The sequence below is a fragment of the Sturnira hondurensis genome, unplaced genomic scaffold (assembly GCF_014824575.4).
Source record: "Sturnira hondurensis isolate 20B ecotype Veracruz unplaced genomic scaffold, ASM1482457v3 Scaffold0005563, whole genome shotgun sequence".
Classification (NCBI taxonomy): domain Eukaryota; kingdom Metazoa; phylum Chordata; class Mammalia; order Chiroptera; family Phyllostomidae; genus Sturnira; species Sturnira hondurensis.
Genome location: NW_028078194.1, coordinates 3,559,460 through 3,584,832, shown reverse-complemented (window position 1 = coordinate 3,584,832; position 25,373 = coordinate 3,559,460). Strand labels below are relative to the sequence as shown.

The 25,373-nt window shown below is 40.1% G+C and overlaps 3 protein-coding genes across 4 annotated transcripts in view; 2 read left to right on the top strand and 1 right to left on the bottom strand.

Moving 5' to 3' along the window:
* BTAF1 (B-TFIID TATA-box binding protein associated factor 1) overlaps positions 1 to 8,033 on the bottom strand; it is a 110,425-nt gene extending 102,392 nt beyond the window's left edge. Inside the window, exon 1 of one of the 2 annotated variants that reach the window (XM_037047338.1) lies at positions 7,726 to 8,033. In XM_037047338.1, coding sequence (XP_036903233.1) covers positions 7,726 to 7,893 — 168 coding nt within the window. In that variant the 5' untranslated portion in view covers positions 7,894 to 8,033. The remainder of the gene's footprint in view (positions 1 to 7,725) is intronic. The other variant, XM_037047339.1, reaches the window with a different exon arrangement.
* Positions 8,034 to 14,470: 6,437 nt separating this feature from the next.
* LOC118988027 (ubiquitin-conjugating enzyme E2 variant 1-like) lies at positions 14,471 to 15,152 on the top strand. The gene is given in 1 exon segment (XM_037047414.1): positions 14,471 to 15,152. A coding segment is annotated over 1 exon segment (444 nt). The 3' UTR covers positions 14,915 to 15,152.
* A 6,151-nt stretch (positions 15,153 to 21,303) lies between these two features.
* Positions 21,304 to 22,640, top strand: FGFBP3 (fibroblast growth factor binding protein 3). The gene is made up of 2 exons (XM_037047413.1): positions 21,304 to 21,364; positions 21,670 to 22,640. Exon 2 carries the CDS (start codon positions 21,744 to 21,746, stop codon positions 22,530 to 22,532), a length of 789 nt encoding a protein of 262 aa, XP_036903308.1. The 5' UTR covers positions 21,304 to 21,364; positions 21,670 to 21,743; the 3' UTR covers positions 22,533 to 22,640.
* The last annotated feature ends 2,733 nt before the right edge of the window (positions 22,641 to 25,373 follow it).

Sequence of the window (25,373 nt, the reverse complement as noted above, 5' to 3'; positions counted from 1 at the left end):
AAGAGTGCTACATTATAATTTCGTTGCTTCCTTTGAGACACATCCTTAATCTACAACAAATGTATTACATAAAAACAAGTTATGAAAATAACAGAACTGCTGGTAAGGTAATGTTTCAGTTAGTGAAAAGATCAGCATAGCAAGACTTCAGCATTCTAAACATCAAGGCAGTTATCTACTCCAAACAGCAAGCTGAAAGAGACCATGCGGTAGGCACTGTATTCCTTCAATAACTGCCACGCTCCCTAAACTTTCCTTAGTTCCCTGTTACCTAGCTTCATTAGAACCACACACCTGCCCAAAGACCTTCAACCCCTCTCTAACCCAATGCTGATCTGCCTCACAGCAACATAGTACTTCTTGCCTCTCCTTTCTGCAAAGCCTTTTATCTCAGTGCCACGTCCTGTCACCTGTGCTCCTCCACTAGCCAACTCTCCTAAGAGTAGCAGGCTCACTCTTTCATCCAGTTCTGGGCTTGTTTATTGTCACATCTTCCACCTTGGTGGTAACCAAACACTCCACCCTGAATAGAGGAATGGGGACACAAGAATGTTTGCTTGGTCCTCTTGACTCAAAGCCCCTTTTGGAGTTCTCCATTCATCTCTCCAGGACAGCAGATTCAACACCACACAAAAGAAAGAATGAAGAGCTGCACAGGCCAGGATCTGACAAGGGGGCAGTGTGACTTGTTAACCCAGGGAAGCCAGGTATAAGGAAAGCAGGATAAGCATCAGAGCCAGGCCAAAATGAAAAATGCTGGCATAGTGAACTGGTGGGAGATGGGCAAAGGCTTAAGACTGGGTCAGTACTGTGTTAGAGGCAGACAAGGTCCTTGGTGAGGGAGAGTCCTGAAGGAAGCTAGGTGGTCAGAAGAAAAAGGAAGTTAAAAGACAGGCTGCTTGAGGGAACACAGTACTTACCATAATATTTCTTTCAGCTAAACCTTCTCTTGCAGAAAAGCTAGTAGAAAAAAAAATGTCATTCTTCATTCTCTGAAGATAGACAGATGGAGAAGAGGTAACAGATGTCAACTGAATGTAAGATACCAAAGACTACAGGAGAATAATTTAAATAAAACATAGGTAATTATATGTGGCAATATCCACTCCTTATGAATCTACTGATGATAAGAAATCTGGCCCATTTTCAATTTGAATTTTAATTCAGAGAGATAACTATGCAAGACATGATTCATGTTTTGTTTACCAACTTGTGATTTTGGCCAACTGCTGTAAAGACTGCCTGGAAAAAGGAAAGAGTACTGAAAGTTCGCAGAGTTTATACGGGCAGCTGCAATCTAACCCCTCCTCTCCTCAGCTCTCTGCATTATGATAATTCATAAAGACACAAAAAGAAACTGAAAGAAATGACACAGGGGTGGGCAAAAAGATTTACAGTTGTAATACAAATAAATAATAAATAGTAATATAAGAATAAACTCCGTTTTACATACTCATAACTCTAAACTACTTTTGCCCACCCCATACGTATTTTTAACTATGCTCTAGATTACTACTTCATTGTGAATAGACAGGTATTATGTTGCATTTCCACTCCTAAGCTATTTGATGAAGGAAAAAAAGTATAAAATATAACTTCTTCAATCTACTTCCAATCTCAATATTCTCAGAATAAATTTAATCTCTCTGAAAATTTGTGGAGGGTCAATCAACAGAATACATTATAAGAATGGCTTTGCAACCATAACTAAAGAGAATGGTTAGTCAAATTTGTCCATTTTGTATTTTTTACATTTAGCAAAACTACATTAAAATTTAAAACAAATTATTTGAACTTTACTTTTCCATGCTACATACAGAATAAGTATCTGATATGAACCCGTCATAAGTCTCACAGATTATCATTAAGAGAGTTATGTTCAAAAGAAAACAACTTCATAGAAATTCCCTATACTGGTGTGTTAAAACGCAAATCTTCTAGTTCACACTGTGGGTAATCTGAAACTGTGTTAATGTTATTTTCTTTAAACAAGAAAGTAGATTAAGATGCCACACAGAACACAAGGATCAATATGCAAATGTGAAACCACACCAAAGCCAGGGCATGGCCAGGTACATGTTAGATAAATTTTATTTCCCCCACTCCCACACTAGATCATAAACTCCATGGGAATGGGGACTCCATTTTTGTTCTGTAACATATGTCCAGCACCTAGTACATTAGAAAGCATTCTTGTTAAATAAATGATTTTAAAAATATACAAACAAGTTGTATTATCTCCTTCAGGACATTTTTACCTAATCTCTACCCCAATCTAAAAGTCCACTGCCTTTTTGCATGACTTTCATCTCAAAGATAAAATCAGGGTTCTTCAGCAGAAATGTCTGTGGGTTTTTTTATTTTTTAAAATGTATTTAATTTTTACATCTTCAGGACATTTTTTGTTTTAAATATTTTATTGTTTATGCTATTACAGTTGTCCCACTTTTTCCTCCTCCCGCCTCCACCCAGCCCACCCACTTCCATAATCAGTCTCTTCACCATGGGCCACACCCAGGAATATTTGTAGTTTTAAAACTTCGCATGAAATTATATACTTTAAAATGGTAAATTTTGTTCTGTGTATTTTATCACATTAAAAAAACACCCTTTATACAAGTACTTTAATAAACCAAAGAAACAGGGAAGAATTTACCATAAGGAGTGAAATGAAAAAGCTTCTATAACGCCTCCTCTACATTTCCTGGCTTTTTTTTTCACCTAAATTTGTTGAAGTATGTAATATGTGATATATAGTCATCCCGCAGTATCAAGGGAGATTGGTTCCAGGACACCCCTACTCCACCCTCCTTAGATACCAAAATCTGCGGATGCTCAAGTCCCTTATATAAAATAGCATAGTATTTGCATATAACCTATGTTCATCCTCCTATATACAGCAGGTCCTCAAATAACATCATTTTGTTCAAGGTTGTTTCATTATAATGTTGATGAAATAATGAGATGCCACAGGAACTTAACTGTTGTTTATATCAATTAGTGTTTGACAAAATGGTTTCATTGTAAGTTGTTTCCCTTACAGTCTCAGAACCTATCAACAATGTTAAGTGAGGACTCAATGTACTTTAAATCATCTCTATATTCTTATACCAAAGACAAAACAAATGCTATATAGTTATTATCCTGTATTGTTTAGGGAACAACAAGAGTCTGTACATGTTGAATATAGACGCAACCATTGTAGGCCTAACTACATAGGACACATCAACAACATCACTTTTTTCCCCCAAATATTTTTGATCCATAGTTGGTCGAACCCAGGTGCAGAACCTGCAGATATGGACCACCCACTGTATGAAATCTACAATAACCCCTTTTGTCAATCCTATAATGAATTGAAATTAGCAGTAAAAGAAGAATAAGACTAGCAAACACAAGAAACACGCTGTCCTATAAATAATTAAGATCATTTTAGCATTTTCCCTGTCATTATTAGGAAGGATCCACTAAAACTTGACCCACATCAAGAGGCTTCCTTTTATTTCACAGAACATACCTGTTGCAACAATGTTTGTCTGAAGTATCAGCAGTGCAAAGAGAGAAAGAGAGAGAGAGAACACTAACAAAACAGAGCAAAGTTCTGTTACTATGTAGCAATTTGTTTCTTCCATAACAGGGTATGTTCTGATTTTTTCCTGAATCTTTTCTGAACAGTGCATCACTTTCACATGCAAAGTTATATGTCACAGGTGTAAGGTATGGCTTCTAAGTAGTTAAATCATAATTAATGTCTAGACATTTTAGAAATGCACCTTTATAGCTTCAATCACTGAAGGAAAATTCTCTGAATTTAATTTTTTTTCTCCATGATCAAGGAAAAAAATGCTCATATTAGCTAGTCAACGTAAAACAGTACTCAACTAACATAACTGTGGCATAAACAGGTGAAGGTTATCAAAAAAAAAACAACCTTTAAAATATCTGTATTAAGCCATGGAACCCAATAATGTTCCAGATTCACCATCTCCTGTAATGAGCATAATACCCCTTAACAATTCTTCTAAAGCTGCCTTTACTGTTGGCAGCCCAACCCAAACTAACTAGGTGACAGATGATACTGGGAGAAGGGCTCACAAAACAAAACAGCTGCATTCAAAGATTTAACAATTGTAACAGCAATTGCTTGCAAATATTGAAAGCTATAGTGCTACTAATTTGTCTTTTTGCTGAAATTGGTTTTATATGAGCAAGTCAAGAAGCTAGTGAGTGAGCTTAGCTGACTTTCCAGCATTCACATTTAAAGAGTAACATTGTTCTCTACTCCTACATTTGTATACTATCTCTTTTACTAAGGGTCTAAAGGAATTACACATTCTTCAATAATACTTCACTGCATTTTATGGAGAACTTCAAATGCTATAATTGTGCATGTACTCCCTTGTGTTTGCAGTTTTAAAGAGTCACAAAGTTTGTGGTGGGGTTTTTTTTTTGGTAGGGGGGCAAGATTTAACTCACACGTGCACCAAGAGCTGACCATACATTTCATAATTTGCCACATTCTTACAATTCAAAGTACTGCAAAACTATAGGTTTTTGTAAAACTGTAACAGGGTCTAAAAAATTTGGTCATACAAAATGCAGGGTTACATTATAGCCAATTCACATTTTAAAATGCCACACTATCACAGAATTGTACCAGTTATAAACTTTTAAAACTAGTTCTAATATCTATTATGTTTTTAAAGTTACCAGCCTGGCTAATATTCAAAGCTATAGTGAAAGCTTTTCTTCCAGAAGGGGAAAAAAAACACCTGTAGTTAAACTCAGAAGCACTCACTTAAAAGCACTGGAAATCTTCTACTACACATAAATTACAATAAATCATGATGGGGATTAAAACAACAAAATCACCCATGTAAAAAAAAAATTTGTATTGAGCACCTACTAGAAGCCAGCCACTCTGCTGGGATAGAAAGATTAGATGCATTCCCTTCTCTCACAAAGTCTATGTTAATTCAACCAGGGGAGAGAACAATGAAACAATCAATTACAAAATATGATAAATGTTATGATTGACAGAAGAACACATTGGTACAAATCACTCAGAGGAAGTAAGGCCAGAAAAGGCTTCCTGAACAAACTATAGTATGGCTGACCTAGAGTATAAGGTTGGAATTACCCAGACTTTTGGGGGGGGGGGTGCTAGACAATAAAGAAGTGTTCCACAGATAAAGATTAAGGGGTGAGAACACAAATTTGGAAAAGAGGGGAAAGGGAGAGAGAGGGAGATGCATAGACCCTGACACAAGATGAAGCTAAAAAGGTGCAGCAGGAACCAGGTCACAAAGGATCTGGTAAGATATGTCTGTTAAGAAATTTGGACTTTATCCAGTGGCATTAAGAAGAAAAATGACATTAAATTTCATGTATTAGCAAATATGGTGGAAGTGATGAAGAAATTAGAAAGAAATGCTATGGGAGGCAAGAAGATCAAGTGGCTGCTTTTGCAGGTGTCTTGGATTAGAGATGATGGTGTTATGCAGCAGGATTGTGGTGACTGGTATCGGGGCTGGGGGGGGCGGGGGGGTGGGGAGACTGACCAGAAGCAGATTAGAAAAGGTAGAACTGACAGGATTAGGTTTGGTGACCTGCTGGGGGAAAGGAAGAAGGGAGAAGTCAAACATTATTCCCAGATTTCTGAACCTGGCAATTGAGGGAATAATGGCACCACCTCACTGTTTCCTTTCTGTTGGAAATATTTACAAGGTCCTAAAAATATCAGAAAGATTCTTTTCAATTATGTGCATTGATATAAACTGAGTACAAATATTTCAGGTTTAATTCTGGCAAGTGTGACTTTTATCTCCTGAACTACCTCCCACCTATTCTGCACAAAATAATATTAAAATGAGTTTGTATTCCACAAGCATACATGAACAGGTGAAAAAGAGTAGTAATAAAACGTGCTTAGTGCATGGAGGTCAGTTTAAAATTCAAGTTTGCTATTCAGAGTGAATCCGCAAATGAAAAAGGCAAGAACTGACAGTATCCCCAAAATACAAGAGTCTCAAAAGTGTTTCTTTTGAACCTATTATATTACTAAAATATGCACAGGAGTAGCTCCTTCACAAAACTATGAAAGACTTTTTAAAAAGCATAATTTAACAGAATTTTGGCAAGGTGAATAATAAAGAACCTACAGGGGGAGAAAGCACTACCCTTTTAAACCCAATGTCAAGAAGGAAGGGCAGTACCTTCAGAAATCTAGTCATTCATTCAGAAATTTAGGTGCCCTAAACTTCTCTAAATAGATGGGCATTGGCCAAGCAGATCAGGCTATTTTTAGACACTTTCATTTTTGTGTCTATAAAATTATATCCCATACTGTGAAAAAGTACTTCCATGTAAGAAAGGAATTTCAAGAGCAACCCATTCCCTTAAACACTGTATCTCCTGATAAACAAATCTCGTATTAAGTTTATGTATTAATGTATTTATAACATATATATTTATGTCTTTATATGGAAAGTAACAAAGATACAACTTTCTGTATTTGCAAAAATTAAAAATACCATTGTATTCTTTCAAGACACTTTACTATATATCACAAAATAAGAATATCCTCACGTTGAATGGATTCAATTAACCTATGAAATAACAATTAGATGCTCCATACTACAGGTACCTAGCAACCCCCTTCTCCCAACTCCCATGGGCTTCTCCCACAAACTATTTCATCAGTTACCTAGGGAGTCTATGCGAATGGGTGATCTTTTCTTTCTCCTGCAAAACCGACAAAGCTTGAGCACATTTTGTATTGAAGGAATGTGTTCAATTAAATATGAAAGAAGAGAACGAAAACTATGTTTTCTGATCTACCATTTTTCCTTCCGTCTACGTGGTGGAAGGACCCACATCTCATGAAAATTCACCTCGTGAACTCTAATGAACATGCTAAATTCCTGCTGTTGGAGGGACTGCCATGTCCCCTACGTACATGTACACAGACCCACTAAAATTAAACCTCTGACACAAAGTTTTCCCACCATTCTATCATATTGCAGGGAAGGAAGACTTGCCTCCTGTAGTTATCCAGACACGTTGGCTTTCCTACGGTTTCCCCAGCCTTTCCTGTTGATGGGCAACATTGTTAGATAATTTAAGATTTGTGATATATTTTTCACGCTTTAGTTAAGGAAAATGGTACTAATACAATAATTTCCTAAAGACCACAATGCTGACAATTGAATGCTTACTGCTACACAAAAGGAAGAATTTTACTGTGAAGTTTAAAAAAAAGTCCTCAGGAAAGAACATATCCCTAAAGCCGTAAATATAAAAGTTTAACGTAATCAAAAGGTCTCTTAGGTTATAGCACTCTAAAAGCCCCAACTTAGAGAGTTGCGACCAAGTTTCCCCGCGAAATGGAGGTTAGGGATCAGCCTTAGAGTACTAAGATAAAAGGGTCCCCTAAAACTGAAAGAGGGAAGAGAAACCAGACCAGAGAAACGTGATGAAGACAAAAACTACTCCATCGTGGCCGTAAGTCAGTTCCACAAACACAGTAAGACATTTTGGACCTTTCACGAAGAGGAATCGAGCCCAAAGCCCCGCGGACTGAGGGGCGAACTCCGAACTCCGGGGAAGCAGGCGCCCGAGCCCAGTGACAACGGGAACCGCTCCCTTCCAGGAGTGGGGTCAAGGAGAGGAGACGGTGCCCCGCCTGGGCCGCCTTCCAGTCCGCTCTTCAGGAGCTAAACCCACCTGGAGACCGCCATGACCGGGCGCCGGCGGTTCGAGGTTCCCCGCGAGCCAGGCGCCGCGCCGCTGAGGCGCTAGTTTCCAGACACCAGAGCGGCGCAGGCCCAGGACGTGGGGCAGAGGGGAGCGACCGGTGCGGCGCGGGGCGTCCCGGCACGGGCCCTGGGGCATCTGCCCCGCCGCCGACCCAAGCTCGTCCCCGCCGCCGCCCGGGAGCAGGGGGTCTGACACAGCCGAAGTGGCAGTCCGCCGACCCGCACGACTTCAAACCCGGTGCCCCCAGCTCCGCTCTTTGCTGACGCAGGCGTCGGCACGCCGGACTGGGCGTCAGCGCGCCGGAAGTGACATCACTCAACTTGTCGGGGGGGGGCGGCGCTCCGCTTCTCGGAAGAGGGCAGGTTTAGTACGTGCAGCTTCGGCCGGGCTGCGCCTGCTTAAAGAAAGAAAGGCACGTTTTGATTGCTTGGGGAGGGTCGTTAGTCTTAAAAGGAGGCTGGAGGAGGAAATACGGGACTCCTTATTTTCTAGAGAAGGAAAAAAAGGCGAATTAGCCAAAGTTCCGGAAATTCAAAAACTTGTTTTCTCATTCTTTACCACTCCATCCTCATTCCACGGGACTGCTTCTAGAGCAAGCAATGACGAAGGACCTTGCCAGTGGGAGGGGTAAAATTAAGGAAGATCTGCAACGGCACTTAAGACACGGCTCACATGTGTACCTTATTTGCCAAAAGTTCTGCATGGGTATTCGAGGGAAGGTCTTTTAACAATCATTTTGCCAAGTTTGAGTTCTTAATTGTTTTATGTTGTTGGTACCAACATTTTCTCAATCAGATGTGAAAACTCCGTTTTGGGGTGGGGGAGATTTATCTGGCTATTCGGTTGCTTAATTCATTAGGCTTTGAAACTTTACCTGTCATCTAGTGCAGGCCCTTATCACCATAAAGTTGATTTTAATAAAAGTAGTCAAAAGTAATATTTCTCCACCTTCTTCAGTCAAGCCCATCTGAAATGCCACTAACAGCTTACTCTTCAAAAAAGCAATGCTTTTATTGTGTCACTCTGCTTGTAAAACTTGTAAGTGGACTTCTTATTACCTGACGAGGCTATGTCTCAACCAGAGTCTGTTTTTCATCTATAAAATGAGGTTAATGAGAAGTTCTATAGAAGGGAATGGAAACAAAATGAGGTCATATAAGAAGATGTTACAAGAGCTTTGTAAACAATAAAGTATAAAAATATAAGAGGAAAGAAACTAAAATACCTGCTAAGTAGTAGGCATCTGGCATGCATTATCTCATATAATTTGTAGGCTAGCTTTGTAAAGGAAGTATTAATCTTCACTTTGTAGTTAAGGAAACTAAGCCCAGAAATTTTAAGTAATTTGCCCAAGATCCAAGCTAGTATTAATATTTACTGTTCACTCATCAAATATTTATTTGTCACCTATTCTGCATCAGACACTGTGATAGGCACTGTTGTTCAAATATCTTCACAGTTCACAGTCTCTTCCCACCTGCATTCTCAAATTTATCTCCCACCACTGAAACTAAGCAGCAGGCACTATTTACTGGTTGGGACATTCATTTATTCAGCCAAAATTAAGTACCTACCACTTTGCTAAACTCTTTATTTACTTCAAAAATAGGGCTTCAAAACAAACAAGAACAGGCAAGGTGCCTGATGTAAGTTCAACTCCGGTTGAACTTACATTCTAAAGGAAGGAAAAAAAAAGAAGAGAGAGTATATATATAATATTATATGTTATGCAAAACAGAAGGATAAGATAGAGAAGGTGATTAGAGACTCTGGACTGGGTAATTAGTGAAAAAACAAGGAGTCACGTAAGCTAAGGCCCAAATGGCAAAGGGAACCGGCTGTGTGAAAAGCTAGGCAGCCTTCCAGGTAAAAGATAAACTGAGTGTAAAAGCCAAAGAGAAGCCTGCTGTGTTAGGAGATGAGCTGGGAGAGGTAGGAAGAGGCCATTATGAGGAACTGGGATTCTACTCTAAAGGCAGTAAAAAGTCATAGGTTTTTAAGCATATGAATAAAATGACCTGACACATGTTTTTAAAATCTTACTCTAATATCCAAGAGGTAACTAAACATAGAGTTCTAAAAGACATTCAGAAGAAAGGGAAGCGCTGATACTATAAGTTTGTAAGGGATAGTGTAGTAACCAAATACTGATGTCAGACTGAACTGTCTTTAAATCGTTTCTCACCATGCTTAACAGCTGTGTGTTCAGGGGAGCTGTGCAACTTTTGTAAGCTTCAATTCCTTCATCTAGGAAATGGGAAAAATAGTAACTCACCACAATAGGGTTGTGGTAAGAATTAACTGAGATAATTAATATACTGCATTTAACCAAATGGCTATTTAACTCTAAAAATATTATCAATTACATTGATTATTCTTTTGTTAACTATGTGACCTCAAGCGAGTGACTTAACTTCTATATTTCAATTTCCTCAGCTGTAAAGTGGGGATAAAAATAGTAGCGGTCCACAACCCTCACCTGAAACCCCTGCCAGATGGTTTTCTAAATTGAGAATTCTTTCCATTCTGAAAAGCTATCCTAAATACATACCTTGTTTATGTCACATCCAAACAACTTCAAGATTATCACCTTATAATCAAATACACTTATAATCCCATAGCAAAATGTATTAATAGCCATACTAAAAGGAATAAATAAAAGACTGTAGATAGCTACGTGCCAGTTCAGGTGAAGTTTTATTGCCAAATGAAATTTTTTAAGTACAGTTTTTAGACCTTTTTCAATTTCAGAATGGTAAATAATGCATCATGCACCTGTACTTTTAGATATATATGAAGGTACATGTAAAGTTGTAAGGATTAAATTAGTTTATATGTGATACACTTAAAAATACTAAATAAATAATAACTATTTTTTTACCACCAGAAGGAGGCTTCAAGCATCAATTGCAAAAAAAAAAAAAAGAACTATTCAACTAAGAAAGTTGGATACTTGGTTCTACAGGTGGAGGGGAATATCAAATTCTTACTTCATACCACATCCCAAATAAATCTCATATGGATTAAAGATCTAAAAATGAAAAAGCAGAACCCCAGAATTATTAGGACACTACATTAAAGACTATTTTATCCTTCATTAGGAAAGGATTTATTAATGCACAAAAATATTACCATTTAGGAAAAAGCACACAAATTTGAACCAACTAAACCATAAAACTTGCATAGTGCAAAAGGAAAACTTTCAAGGAAAGATGGAGGAAGAATGGCTTTCCAAGAGTCTCTTTTAAGAACAGGAAAGAACTTTCACAGAAGCCGACAGCAAACTTCACAAAGTGTGCAGAATTGGGTCACACCCCGATAACTAAACCAACCACTGGCAATGGGGATGGAATTATCCTTAGACCAACCAGAAGAGAATGGATTCCGCTTGCCTGAGATAAGCTCTCCTGGGAGGATTGCAAAGACTTGCTTCACCTCCAGGCATCCTACATCCAGGAATCAGAAGGGAAAGGGAAGAATAAGAGGCAGTGTTTGTCCTAAGAAAGAGAAAATCTTTTCATTAATTCTTAACATCAGGTTTAACATCTCATTGGCCAGAACAGTCTCATGTAGCCACTATAACTACAGAAAATTCTGGGAAAATAATGGAAAGATACATCCACTAAATGTGTCCTTTTCTCATGTGCAAAAAAGAATTTTGATATGAATATAAAAGTATAAATTATCCAATAAAATTATTTAGATGTTCACATCAAAGTTATTAGATCTATAGATGTATCATTGTCTCATGTTAAACACCAAATTAATTTTAGATGGATTAACAGAAATTTAAAAATAAAAACTAAATATAAAAGTATATGTACTAAATTTTATGAATTAAATTCCAAGTGAGATTTGATATGGATGCAACTATGCTTTTCTGTAGTTAAATGGGAGAAGGGCAATTGCGAATGGAAGGGGAAAAGGAGAACCAGCCTAATGTCCTAACCACAACCCGTACACAGGTCTATGGTTGAAATAAACACGTGGAGGAAAGCATGCACATTCAGGTTGAGGATCTTGAAACTGAATTTTTAAAAGCCTCCTTTGGTCTCTAGACTTCTTGAAAAGTTTTTGGGTATCCTCAGGGGTTCATATACTCCAATTTAAAGACCAGTGCTCTAGGGAAAAACTCTTGTCCGCAAGATCTCTATGAGAGTGTTCATTGCACACCGTTTATCATCTAGAAAACCTAGAAATGACCTACATGTCCATCAATAGAATGATGGATACATTAAACAAAATTACCATACGGTGGGACACCAACAGCAGCAGTTAAACTAATGATCTAGATCTGCGTGTGCCAATATGCATGAAGCTGAAAACCACAAGCTGAGTAAAATAAGCAAGATAGATACGGAACAACAGTTACAATATCATGCAATTTCTATAAATTCTAAGAACTATATTTACCAAGGAGTATTATTTGTATTTTAAATTGTGAATTATAGTCAACATACAAAAAATAGAGAGAAAAAATCCAAGCATGTGCTCACTCCCAGGTTTAACAAATGTTAGCATTTTGCCATATTTGCTTCAATACATTCTTAAGACATTGAAGGTGTAGTTGAGGTCTTTTATTCCTCACTAATCCCATGTTCCTCCCTACCTTCCCAGAAATAACTGTTATTATAAAGTTGGTTCATACGCTTCTTGTCCATGTTACCATTTTGCTACATATATGTGTGTCCATAAACAATAAAAATACAATTTATAAGCTTGTTTTTAATTAACATGTTTCCAAGATCTATCCCATTGTATGAAAATCCATAAATTATTCACTTCTCTACTAATTAATATTTAGGTTTCTCCAGTTTTTCATTATTATAAATGAAGCTACAATGACTATACTTGACATGAGTTTTATACATATGTGTGTGTGTATACACAAGCACAAAATTATTACTGTAAAAGTGGACTGAAAGAATAATATACCCTACACTTATGATAAATGCTGGTTACCCCGAGGTGAGAGAGGCATGCAGGGGCCAGGGTGCAGAATGGGATTCAAGAGAGGTATGGTAACAGAAGAGTTATGTGCTTTTGTTCTCTTAAGAAAGTGTGGGACACAAATATGACAAGATATTAATATACATTAATTCTTAGTGGTAGGAATATAATTTTTAAAATGATGTTTGTTCTTTTCTATTTTCAACATATATTATAAAACTTTTCAAAAATACAGAAAAGTTGGAAAAACTTATGAGTGAATGCTCATATATCTACCACCTAAATTCTACAATTAATTTTTTACTATATTAGGTTTTTCATGTATCTGCTGCTCATTTTCCTCTATTCATATCACCCTTTTTAAATATACTTAAAAATAAGTTGCAGCCCTGGCTGCTGTGGCTCCGTGGATTGAGTGCCAGCCTGCAAATCAAAGGGTTGCTGGTTCAGTTCCCAGTCAGGGCACATGCCTGGTTTGTGAGCCAGGTCCCTAGTATGGGTACGTGAGAGGCAAGCACACATCGATATTTCTCTCCCTCTCTTTCTCCCTGCATTTCCCCTCTGTCTAAAAATAAAATAAATAAAGTATTTTTTAAATAAAGAATGAAAATAAAAATAAGTTGCAAACCTCATCTCTTTCACCCCTACACACTTCAGCATGAATATCATTAACTTGGGTTTAATAATCATTTACACATTTGGCTTCTTTTACAGGTAAAATTTACATACAGTGAAGTACACAAATCTTAAGTGTATCACAAAACTCTACCAAGATGTATATTGCCATAACACCAAAAATTTCTTTATATCATTCTGGCCAATACAAACCCCCACTCAACCCCTGGAGGCAGTTAGGCCTGGTCTGGTTTTTTTTTCCACTACTGATTAGTTTTCTTTGTTCTAGAACTTCACATAGATTCAGTCATACAATATGGGCTCCTTTGAGGCTTCATTTGCTCAACATTATGATTTTGAGATCAATCCGCTTTGGGCATATTGCAGTAGTTCACTCACTTTTATTGCTGAGCAATAAACAGATTGTACCACAATTTGTTTATTCATTTGTTGATGGATAAATGGGTTGTTTCCACTTTGGGGTTATTATGGTGAATAAAGTGCTATGAACATTCTTGTACCTGTCTTTTCGTGGTCATATGTTTTCATGTACTTTGGGTAAACACATAAGAATAGGATGACTGCATTATTTATCTTAACTTTATAAGAAAACGTTGCCCTGACTGGTGTGGCTCAGTGGATTGAGTGCTGGCCTGCAAACCAAAGGGTCACCGGTTTAATTCCCAGACAGGGTACATGCCTGGGTTGCAGGCTAGGTCCCCAGCAGGGGAGCGCACAAGACACAACCACACATTAATGTTTCCCTCTCTTTCTCCTCCCCTTCCTCTCTCTCTAAAAAATAAAAAATAAATAAAATCTTAAAAAACAATTTAAAAACAAAAAAAAAGCAATCAATCAAGAATGTGGATAAATTGGAACCCTTGTGCCTTGTTGATGGGAATGTAAAATGGTATAGCCATCCTGGGAGAGCCAGTATGGAGGTTCCTCAAAAAGTCAGAAATACAATTACCATATGACTCAGTAATTCCACTTATGGGTATAAACCCAAAAGAACTGAAAGCAAGAGCTCAAACAGATATTTGCGCACCCATGTTCATAGCAGCATTATTCACAATAGACAACATGTAGAACCCCAAGAGCCCAACGACAAATTAATGGGTAAACAAAGTGTGGACAGTGACACAAGATGGCAGCCACCATGGGTTTGGGAGTAAAAGTCCCTTGAAATTTTTGACTGTTGCAAGAACTTGAAGAAGGCCAGAGAGGAGTAGGAGATGGCACAGTTAGCTTGGATCTCGAAGATGGCAAAGACATGACACTTACCAGATGGACAGGGATGATAATTGGGCCTCCAAGAACAATTTATGAAAACCGACTATACAGCCCTAAAATAGAACGTGGACCTAAATACCCAGACGCACCCTCCTTTGTAAGATTTGTAACACAAATTAATATGGATGGAGTTAATAGTCCTAATGGAGTGGTAGACACAGGAGCCGTATCAGTGCTAGCAAAATGGCAGGATTCATATAGGATCAAAGTTCTCCTGCAGGAGCTCCAGCACCTCGTGATGTCTAAAGGAAATATGAAACTCTCCCAGCCACCTGAAGGACAGTGTTACAGCAATTAATCAAAAGAAAAACCACAGGCCCACCCCTTCCCCCCTTCCATGTAAATAGTCTTCATTTTCCACAGTAGTAAATTTTCTAGATACGTCTGTAGACCTCAAAGTACTGGAAAGGAAGCTCCTATTCAAAGGCAATTTATCTGAAGATACTGTAAATGATAGTAATTTTGTCCATTTGAAATACATAAGTTGTGCTATAACAAATCATCCTGTCAAGTGTAATCACTGTCCACATAGTTGAACTTCTGGGATCAAGAAAGTGTATTTAAATTGATTCCCATCATAATGCGTGGGCACATCTAACGCAACTGTGAAAAGACACACAATCAATCACCTTGCTGCCGGTTACATGGCCTGGGGTCTCTGCCTTCTCCCCGCCCCTCCCACTGCCCTCTCCCTCCCGGCAACAGCCCCCCAACTCGGGGTGGCTTATTAGAGTAGATGTGAAGGTTTCAGGTCACAGCCTGTGGGACTACTGCTGGGTAGTAGTAGGGGTGCTTTGTCTGCACCCCCGGTTTCTTTTTTAAGTCTTAAATGACGTCCCCCTTCCAAGTCCACTCTCTACCTCCACCCTTGGCTGAAGCATAGATTATAACCCCCTCTCCTCCCCTCCAAAACTGACCTTTGGTGAGGAATTCAGGGCTTTCCCCGTATCTTCTTCCCCCTCCCCCACCTTTATATCAAGGGGTGCTGCTTTCTCCTTATTCCTCCTCAAGTCCCTTTCTTCATGGTTACCACCCAATACTATCCGTGACACTCCCTTGCTTTAGGTGGAAGTCATCAGGTCGGAAAGAGTCTCTGACCTCCCCTGTTTAGTTTTGGAACCCTGTGGATTTACTCCTCCCCAGCCCTGGAGATGGGAGATGAATATCGGGGTCCTTCGCCTGCCGCCTCTGCTGCCATCGTCAGCTGATGTGTTGCCTTTTTTTTTTTTTTTTTTTTTTTGCTCAGGAAGGCCACAGAAGACACTTGTAAGCACACATGATCCCTCTGAATGATTTTTTTTTCTGTTCCTATAATTGTTTTTCCTTTTACATATTGAAGTTTTAAACAGGGTTCTCACTTGGTCATCTTTGCCACCCATTTGCATCTAGTTTGGAATCTGACAACTGGTACAAAAAGAACCTTGAACTTGGTGCATACTTTGGTTTTGGTGCTGTAGCTTCTCCTGGTCCTCAGCAGGGATTAAGAAAGGACTCAGTGTGCCCTGGCTGGTGTAGCTCAGTGGATTGAGCGCGTGCCTGCGAACCAGAGTATCTTGGTTCGATTCCCAGTCAGGGCACATGCGTGGGTTGCAGGCCAGTTCCCAGCAGGGGACACATGAGAGGCAACCATACATTGATATTTCTCTCCCTCTCTCCTTCCCTTCCCCTCTGAAGATAAATAAATAAAATCTTTAATTAAAAAGAAAGAAAGAAAGAAAGAAAGGACTCAGTGTGCACGGCAGAACCCTGAATTGGTGGGCTTGATTTTCTGGCTAACTGCTACGATTTTCCACTTTTCTGTTCAGGACACTAAATGCTGAAATGTGGGAGCAACTCATTGTGTTCTAAAGGTCTTCTTCTTCTTCCTCTTTTTTTTTTTTTTTTTTTTGGTAATTTAGTGTTTGTGTAAAGCCACCTTTTAAAGCAGCAACTATCCAATCTGAAAAGCACCTGATGTTTCCATTAATCTTTTTCTGTGGAAAACCTTAGCTGTAAGGATTTAATATCCTGTAAGTAAAGTTTAACATAACAGTATTCCATAAGCAGCCTTTTTATTGTCTCACCATTGCCTGATTTTAATATAATAAAAAAGTGTGCATTAAAAAAATGTGTACATACATACAATGGAATATTATTCAATCTTACAAAGGAAAAAATTCCAACACATGCTATGACATGGATGAAACTTGAGGACATTATGTGAAGTGAAATAAACCAGTCACCGAAGGACAAATATGGTGTCATTCCATCTACAAGGGATACTTAGAGCAGTCATACTCCTAGACCTGGAAAATAGAATAATGGTTGCCAGGAGGTGGGGGAAAGGAGGAATGAATTATTATTTAATGTGTGTAGTTTCAGTTTTGAAAGTTGAAACACGTTCTGGGGATGCATGATGATGATGGCCACACAGCAATGTGAATATACTTAATGCTAAGGAAATGTACAGCTAAAAATGCCTACAATGGTCAATTTTATGTGATGTATATTTTACCAGAATTTGTAAAACCTAACTCTGGTTCACAGACAGAAGAAGCTACTCCTTTCTGACCTGGCATAGCACATCTGTGTGTCCTTACTTATTTCTCTGGGAACAATGTTTCTGACAGAGAGCATGGTCTCTGCAATATATAATTATGATTCTTCAGATAATAAACTTTCTTGTTGTAATTAGTGCAGAATATCACAAGATGTCACTCTTTAGCTAAGGAACTATTCCAACTGGGTTCAGAAGCTGATACCAATAAAACCTCACAGCAACTAACCAAAACCTGTAGCTACTCCTCAGGGCTTTACCCCTAAAGGCATGGTTTTCTGGGACAGAGGTTTTCACTTTTGAAGTGTATTAAGAAGCTACTCTTGTTTATGAGACTTATGTGAATATTTTTAACTCTATTGGTACTGTTTTTTATTATAAATCAAATTGGTTTTTTAACTTTATTTATTTATTTACTTACTTACTTACTATTAAACTTTATTGTACTTTTTTCATGACCATTTAGTCCCCTTATACTCCAGACATAACTAATTTTGAAGTTGATTGTGGTAATACAAACCTGAAATGTAAAAATCATTGATCATTGAAAGTCAGGTGGCACATCAAAATTACAACTAAAATATAGAACAACCATCACTCAAAACCATCAGAAACCGAGTTACTGGGAGTCTGACAATGGAATTAAAGAAACCACATCCATCCAGACTAGTAGGAGAGGTGGAGATGCAGAATGGGCTAATCCCACACCCACATGTGGTGGATAAAAATTTGGGAGGGATATCTTGGGAGTAAAAAAGTCCCAGCCCCATACCAGGCACCCCAGCCCAGGGTTCCAATGGCAGGAAGATAAGTCCCTGTAACTTCTGGCTGCAAAACCCAGCAGAGACCGAGTCAGTGGATGAAACTTCTGGAGTCCCAAGCAGCTCCTCCTAAAGAACCCCTACACAGACTCACCTACTCAGATCATTCCCTCTGAGCTCCAGCACTGGGGTAGTAGCTTAAAAGACACCAGTAGCATACAGGGAGGAAATGAAGCATCTGACAACAAGGTGAGAGCAGGGGGACAGCTTTGTCCCAGACAGGCGGGCAGAGGCCACCTTTTCTGACCCCTCCCCACACAGAGCCACAGAACTGGCAGGCCGCTGTCATATTGATATTCCATCAGCCTGGCTAACACTATTTGCCTTGGCCTGGAGATCCCTTGAGACTGTCCCACCCAACTTACAGGCCCACCCCAGCGACCTTTCCATATGAATGGTCGGTCTTGGCTCACGCTTCACAACTTCCTAAATCCTCTCAAACAAGCAATGGTTGGACTCAGTGAGCCCCCAGCCCCTGTACCTCCTGCTAAGTAGCCCCAGGCACAGCACTAGCAGCAGCCAGCCTAGACCACACAGCTTGGCTTAGCCTGGAAATCTCCAAGCCCAGAACAAGTAGCAGTCATCTCAGATTGCTTTATAGCTCAGGCAGGGTGGCCCTGGGCAAAATACTGGTGGGGGCTGACATTGACCTACCCCACCCAGGAAACCCCAGGGCCTGTGCACCCCGTAGACAGCTACAAACCATGTAAAAGCACCACCACCCTGCCCCTGTACAGCTGATCCTCCAAGGAGGGCAGAGGTTGGTGTTCAGTAGTCACAGACAATACTTGCAGCTGACTGGCCCAGGTAAATCCCTCCCATTGATCCAACAAGAACAACCAAGGCTCAATTACAAGAGAAGTGAGTACCCAACTTGGGTGATAGGGGAGACTGTGCCACTGGGCCCTACAGGACACCTACTACAGTAGGTTATGCTACTAAGACAGGAAGTAACAGAAGCTCTACCTAATATATAGAAACCAGCACAGGGAGACTACCAAAATGAGGAGATAAAGAAACATGGCTCAAATGAAAGAACAGATGAAAACTACAGAAAAAGAACTAAACAAAATGGAGATAAGCAATCTATCAGATGCAGAATTCAAAACACTGTTTGTAAGGATGTTCAAGGAACTTAGTGAGAAGCTCAACCGCACAAAAGAGATCCAGTCAGAAATGAAGGGTACACTAACTGAAATAAAGAACAATTTATGGGAAAACAACCACAGAGTTGGAACGTAGGGAAGCAAAAACAACCATTCAGAACAATGAGGGAGAAAAAGAGCCTCCCACCCCCAAATGAGGATAGTTAAGCAGCCTCTGGGACAACTTCAAGTGTTCCAACATTAGCATCATAAGCAGTGCCAGAAGAAGAGAAAGAGAAGTACATTGGAAATCTATTTGAAAAAATAATAAAAGAAAACTTCCCTAATTTGGTGAAGGAGATAGACATGCCAGTCCAGGAAGCACAGAGAGTCCCAAACAAGATGGATGCAAAGAGGCCCACTCCGAAGACACATTCTAATTAAAATGTCAAAGGTTAAAGATAAAGAGAGAATCTTAAAAACAGCAAGAGAAAAGCAGTTAGTTACCTACAGGGAATTCTCCTAAGACTGTCAGCTGATTTCTCAAAAGAAACTTTGCAGGTTAGAAGGGATTGGCAAGAAATATTTAAAGTCATGAAAAGCAGGGACCTACAGCCAAGATTGCTCTACCCAGCAAAGACATCATTTAGAATCAAAGAGCAGATGAAGAGCTTCCTGCATGAGAAAAAACTAAAGGAGTTTATCATCACCAAACCATTATTATATGAACTATTAAAGGGAATTATTTAAGAAAAGGAAAATCAAAACTATGAATAATGAAATGGCAATAAGTACATACTTATCAACAATTGAATCTAAAAAACAAACTAAGCAAGCAAAAAGAACAAATAGAATCATTTATACAGAGAGTGTTTTAATGGATGCCAGTGGGAGGCGGGTGTTTGGGAATAAGTGAAAAGGTGAGGGGATTAAGAAGTACAAATAGGTAGGTACAGAATAGCCATGAGAATATAAAGTACCATACAGGAAATGGAGTAGTCAAAGAACTTATATGCATGACCTACGGACATGAGCAATGGTGTGGGGGTTGCCTGAGGGAGTGGAAGTTGCTGGATGGAGGGGGGGCAAAGGGGAAAAATTGGGACAAATGTAATAGGATAATCCACAAAATATAAAATAGAAACCAAAAGAATGAGATAGTAAGGTGGCTTGTTGCTTTATCACTGAATGATATGTGGCCTTTGGTTAGTCATTTCATTTCTCTGATTTCACCAGAGTGGTGAAAACTTCCTTTCTTAGGTCAGTATACACTACTGAATATTTAATAAATGCTAATACAGAATTACATTCTTCTAATTTAAAATATTTTGGTTTATTATAGTAGTAATCAAATTATAACTGTTCAAAAACACCTTCAATGGAAATTCAGTAATAGAAAATGCTGTCTGCAGGAAGACACTATGATTTCTTGACATCTTGGGGAGATACTTTAGGAAAATAGTCCCATGTATAAAACAATTATAGTAAGAAGTATAAATACTTGAAATTTAAAAATATCACATTTATTACTGATAATATTTTAAAAGATGATGGACTATCTTGGTTTATGTATATCTTAGCTTTACTTAAATATACAAATTTGAGATTCAAGAACATGTCAATTCTTAAATATTATAGCATTTGAATTGGTAATATTACCTTGCAACTATAACCCAAATAATTTTTTTAATTTTTGTTTTTGTAAGACGTTTATAATTGATTTACAGTACCTAAAAATAATCAAAAGCCTAAATGTCCATCCTTGAGTGAACTGCTGGATACGATGGTATATAACAAACTAGAATATATTTTATTAGTAGTAACAGTTATTCAGATTAAGTTATTGGGATAAAAAAGTCTATTGAAATGAGGGAAAATATAGAACTCAGAATTATATAAAAAAGAGTGTAAATATTGCTTGGTTTAGAATCCTGTTTTGTTCGATTTTATTCTAACTGTTAAAACTTAGATCTTTCTATTTAACTTTATTGTTTAGATGATTAAATATATTAAAGGAAAGAAAATAATTACTTGTTAAAATTTGCATGATTATTTTAAACATTGTAAGCTAAATACAAGAGATATATGTCATACCACTTCTATCATACATCTGTGTGTGTGTGTGTGTGTGTGTGTGTGGTGGGAAATCTCCTAGTGTGAAGGGATTCTGGGAGGGGCATGGTGAGGGAGGCCCCCTCTGTCCCACTGATAATGCGTCCATTCACTGGGAATTGGCTAAAACAGACTAATCTCCTGCAGTCACTCCCTTTATCCTAATAAGCCTGTGCCACCTCTGCTAGAATTCGGTAAGCTTCTGAGGAATAACCTGAAATTATCTGGGCGATAGTTTATTGGAGGGTGGAGAGGGGAGGGGGTATGGAGGTGGTAACTACCAGTCATGCTCTGCCTTCGTGTTTCCACGGGATTTTAAAAACCATGATTTAGACAGTGAGCGATTTTTCTCCCAGGAGAACTTTTCAGTGGCGTTGCTGCTATTGTCCACTGGAAACCAGCACCCAGAAAGTCTGGGTAGGGGAATTTTCAGGTTCGTGTGCCGGGGCGGAGGACTAAACTGGGTTGGGTCAGTAGCAGTCTCTGCCTCTGTCCCCAGGTCTGAGGGATGCTGCTGTGCTGGCCCTGCCACGCCTGAAACACCCAGAGGTACCGGAAAAGCCAACCTGAACCATGAGTCGTCTGAAGCTGCGAGCTTCGCTCCCGCTGCTGCTGCTGCTGCTGCAGCTGCTGCTGCTGGGTGGCAGCCTCCTCGCGGCCGCCGGGAGGGACGAGGGGGCGGCAGGCGGTGCAGCAGAGTCGGCCTGGGGTCTCGTGGGCGGCTCTTCCGGCCGCTTCATCAGCCCCGAGCACCAAGCATGCAGCTGGCAGCTCCTGCTGTCCGCCCCAGGGCCGGCGGTGGGCAGCGAGCTGTCGCTGCGCTGCCGGGGCCCGGACGGGGAGCGCCACCAGTGCGCCTACCGCGGGGAGCCGGGGCGCTGCGCCGCCTACGCCGCCCGCGGCTCTCACTACTGGAAACAGGTGCTGGGCGGGCTGCGCAAGAAGCGGCGGCCCTGCCAGGACCCGGCGCCGCTCAAAGCCCGCCTGTGCGCGGGCAAGAAGGGCCACGGCGCCGAGCTTCGCCTAGTGCCCCGCGCGTCCCCGCCCGCTGGCCCCACGGCGGCGGGCTTACCCCGGGATCCCAAGCCCCGGGTCAGGAGCCGGGGCGGGCCCCGAGAGCCAGCGATCGGCCCCCCCGCGAGGGTCCCCCCTCCTTCGAGCACGCGCTCCAAACGGAAGCCCTCTGAGAAGAAGACTAAAGGGGGCTGGAGGAAAGCGGTCTCGGACCCAGACGAGGAGCGACTCCTGGGCACAGGGCGGGATCCCGACGGGCTGGACGAGAACGCGAAGCTCACGGAGACCTACTGCGCTGAGAAGTGGCACTCCCTCTGCAACTTCTTTGTTAGTTTCTGGAATGGCTGAGGTTGCGGGCCTGGGGAGGGACGTGGGGGGTCAGGGGGAGGCGGTGCTCAGCTGGGGGAAAGGAGGCGAAGGGCACCTTTGGCCTTGAGGTGCAGAACAGACGGGGAGGAGGAGTCCAGGTTCTAGAATGGAGGCGGGGAGCGGGTGGGGCTTGAGGTGAGAGTGTTAGGGATATGGGGAATCTCTGAGCCAGCAGGGAAGTTAAAATTTTTGAAGAGTATCGACCCTGATTAAGACCAGAAAAAATAGTGAAAACAGACGTAGGCGTACCTTTAAGGTGTAAAAAGTGTACCCTGGGGAGACAGATGGGTACATAGAGGGACTAAAAAATATAATGGGAGAAAGTTACTAAAGCGATATGAATCTCTTGTGGGGAGCTGATACAAGGTACTGGTACTGGTACTGGTACAAAGTTGGTACTGTTTAGCACATTTACACTCAAATGTAATCAAACAATTGATAGCCTGGGCCAAGTTGAACTGTATAGGGTCCTCTCACCTCGTCAGCCAACAGGATTACCACTTTTTTTTGTTTTCTTTTTAAATTAGTATTAATTTTAGTGCTGCTAGCTGTCACAGGTGACCTCTATAGGGATAGAAGCCATTCACTGGTCAAATTCGACTCTAATGATGAAAGATTTTCAGAATGTTTGCCCTCGAATTCTTTTAGAATTGCTACTTGTAAAGAGTGATGCCTTATGTTCACAAACTTTGCCATTAACCTTCTCAATTAAGAAGTGAATGGTGAGAGTTGAGCACTCCGGTAGGTTTAAAAACTATTTTATAGTTGATCATTAAAAAAAGCTTAAATCGTAAGTATGTATCTCAGAGTCGTTTGGACGATTATGGAAGCTGTATTTCTGTTTTGTATAATTAATTGTTAACATATTTCATTTTAAATAAGATGTAATGAGCTACTTTGCTCATGTTCGATGCTCAATAAACTGTATGGATAGATTTAAAGAACTGTCAGTCAGGTGGAAATTGTGACTGCATTTGATCAAGTTCTGAATATATTTGGAAGCAAGTCTCTAAACTTACCTCTTGACTTGTCGGGGAAGATGAGAGAAGTCTGCATAAGTCAAGAGCCAAAACTGGCAAACCCTGGGTCCTACCAGTGTTCTCTTCGGCCTGCCTGCGGTCGGCTCCCTTTCATTTTCCCTCTTTCTCCCTCCCTCCCAAGTTGGATTTGTTGTCAGCATTAAAAAATTAGATAATTTCATAGAAAAATCCAGGTTTCTGAACTGTCTTGAAAAATCAGACACTGGACCCATGTGACAACAATTGGCTAACACTGAATGCTGGTTGCCCCTTAGATTAGGCATATTTTCTGGTGTCGTCTGCTGCTTGTGCACATCTTTTTAATTGACTTCATTTGTATTACAGGCCTGAACCCATGAGATGTTTAAGTCACTGCCCGGTATAAGGTTTTTATATTTTTGCTGATCTTCTGTTCTTCTCACCTCCTCCCCTTTAAAATCATGGTAAATGCAAACAATTTTATAGATACCTAACATCTCTTGAACTTTCTCTTCTTTGACCAGCCTCTAGGAAATGTAAACAAACTATCTTTTACCGATTCTGTACATTCTTATATTCATATAATTGGCAAAAAAACTCTCAGACCTCACACAATTTCAGGCCAGGAGTATGAGGTCTCATTTGAGTAACATTGACCATTAGATAAAATTCATTGGCCAAAGGAAGGAAGCTCAGAGTAGCTGGTGACCATTCCCTCAATATAGGGACCAATGTATACTTTCTAGAAAAAGAGCAAAGTTTGGGTGTCATCAGAAAAGGGTATTGGAAATGAAACAGCACTGTCTAGAATCACCGTTGCACCTTTCCACACAAGACAACGTCCAATTCCTTCCTACATGCCCTTTGACTGTGTGATGATCTTACCTCTATGGAAGAAGGAGACCAAACTTGGTAAGCCAAGTACACTAAGTAGGTTGCTGTCTCTCTGCTCCTTTACTCTTTAAGAAGAGCTATACCAGGAACAAAATACAGACTAAGAAGAGCCAATTGCTTGAAGTAGAAGAGAATGGACAGATCCTACCATCAGCATTCAGAGTGACTTGGGGTAAGTCCCAGTGTCTCTGATAAGTACACTGAGGGGAGTTGGACCTGGTTAAACCCGAGGGCCTTAAGGCACGCTACTAGCATTCTAGAAACCTATACATATTTTTAATAGAGATGAGAGAATGAAAATCAATAAGTGCTATATGTAGTACTACATGTTATAACCCCCAGAAAAATCATGGAGTTAGAAAAGACCTAGAGAAAGACAATCAAAATGATCAGGGAAATAGAGAAGCTTCTGTATCTGGAGCATCTAGAAAGATTTGGAAGGTTAAGCTAGAAGGAGAAAGCTGCAGGATCAAAATCTCTAAAATAACGAGGACGTACATGGGACACAGGAATGTTTCCCTGCGGGTGCCATGAGAAACGAAGGAAAAGTTTTCAGGCGTACCGGGGTTAATGGTCGGAGCTGGGCATCAGAAGTAGCAAGCATCTGTAACTCAGTCTACGGAAGATAGAGAATTTATTTAAAATGTCAGACCACCTTGTTTTGGTTGTACTTTCCAAGTTATTTAGCAGAGAGCTGAGAGAGAAAAGTGGAATTACACCCATGCATTCCACACTGACTTTGCTTTTCTTAACTCATCTCCACTAGGTGAAATCTTTCCAGCCTGGAAGTCTCCTTTTTTAGTTTGTCCTCCACACTATCAACACATGAATCCTAAAACAACACTTTCATTCAATGACTCAGCTTATGATCTTAAATAAAAGCAGGATCAGTAACAGTACTGTGGGAAGCTATATAGAAGCCTGAGGC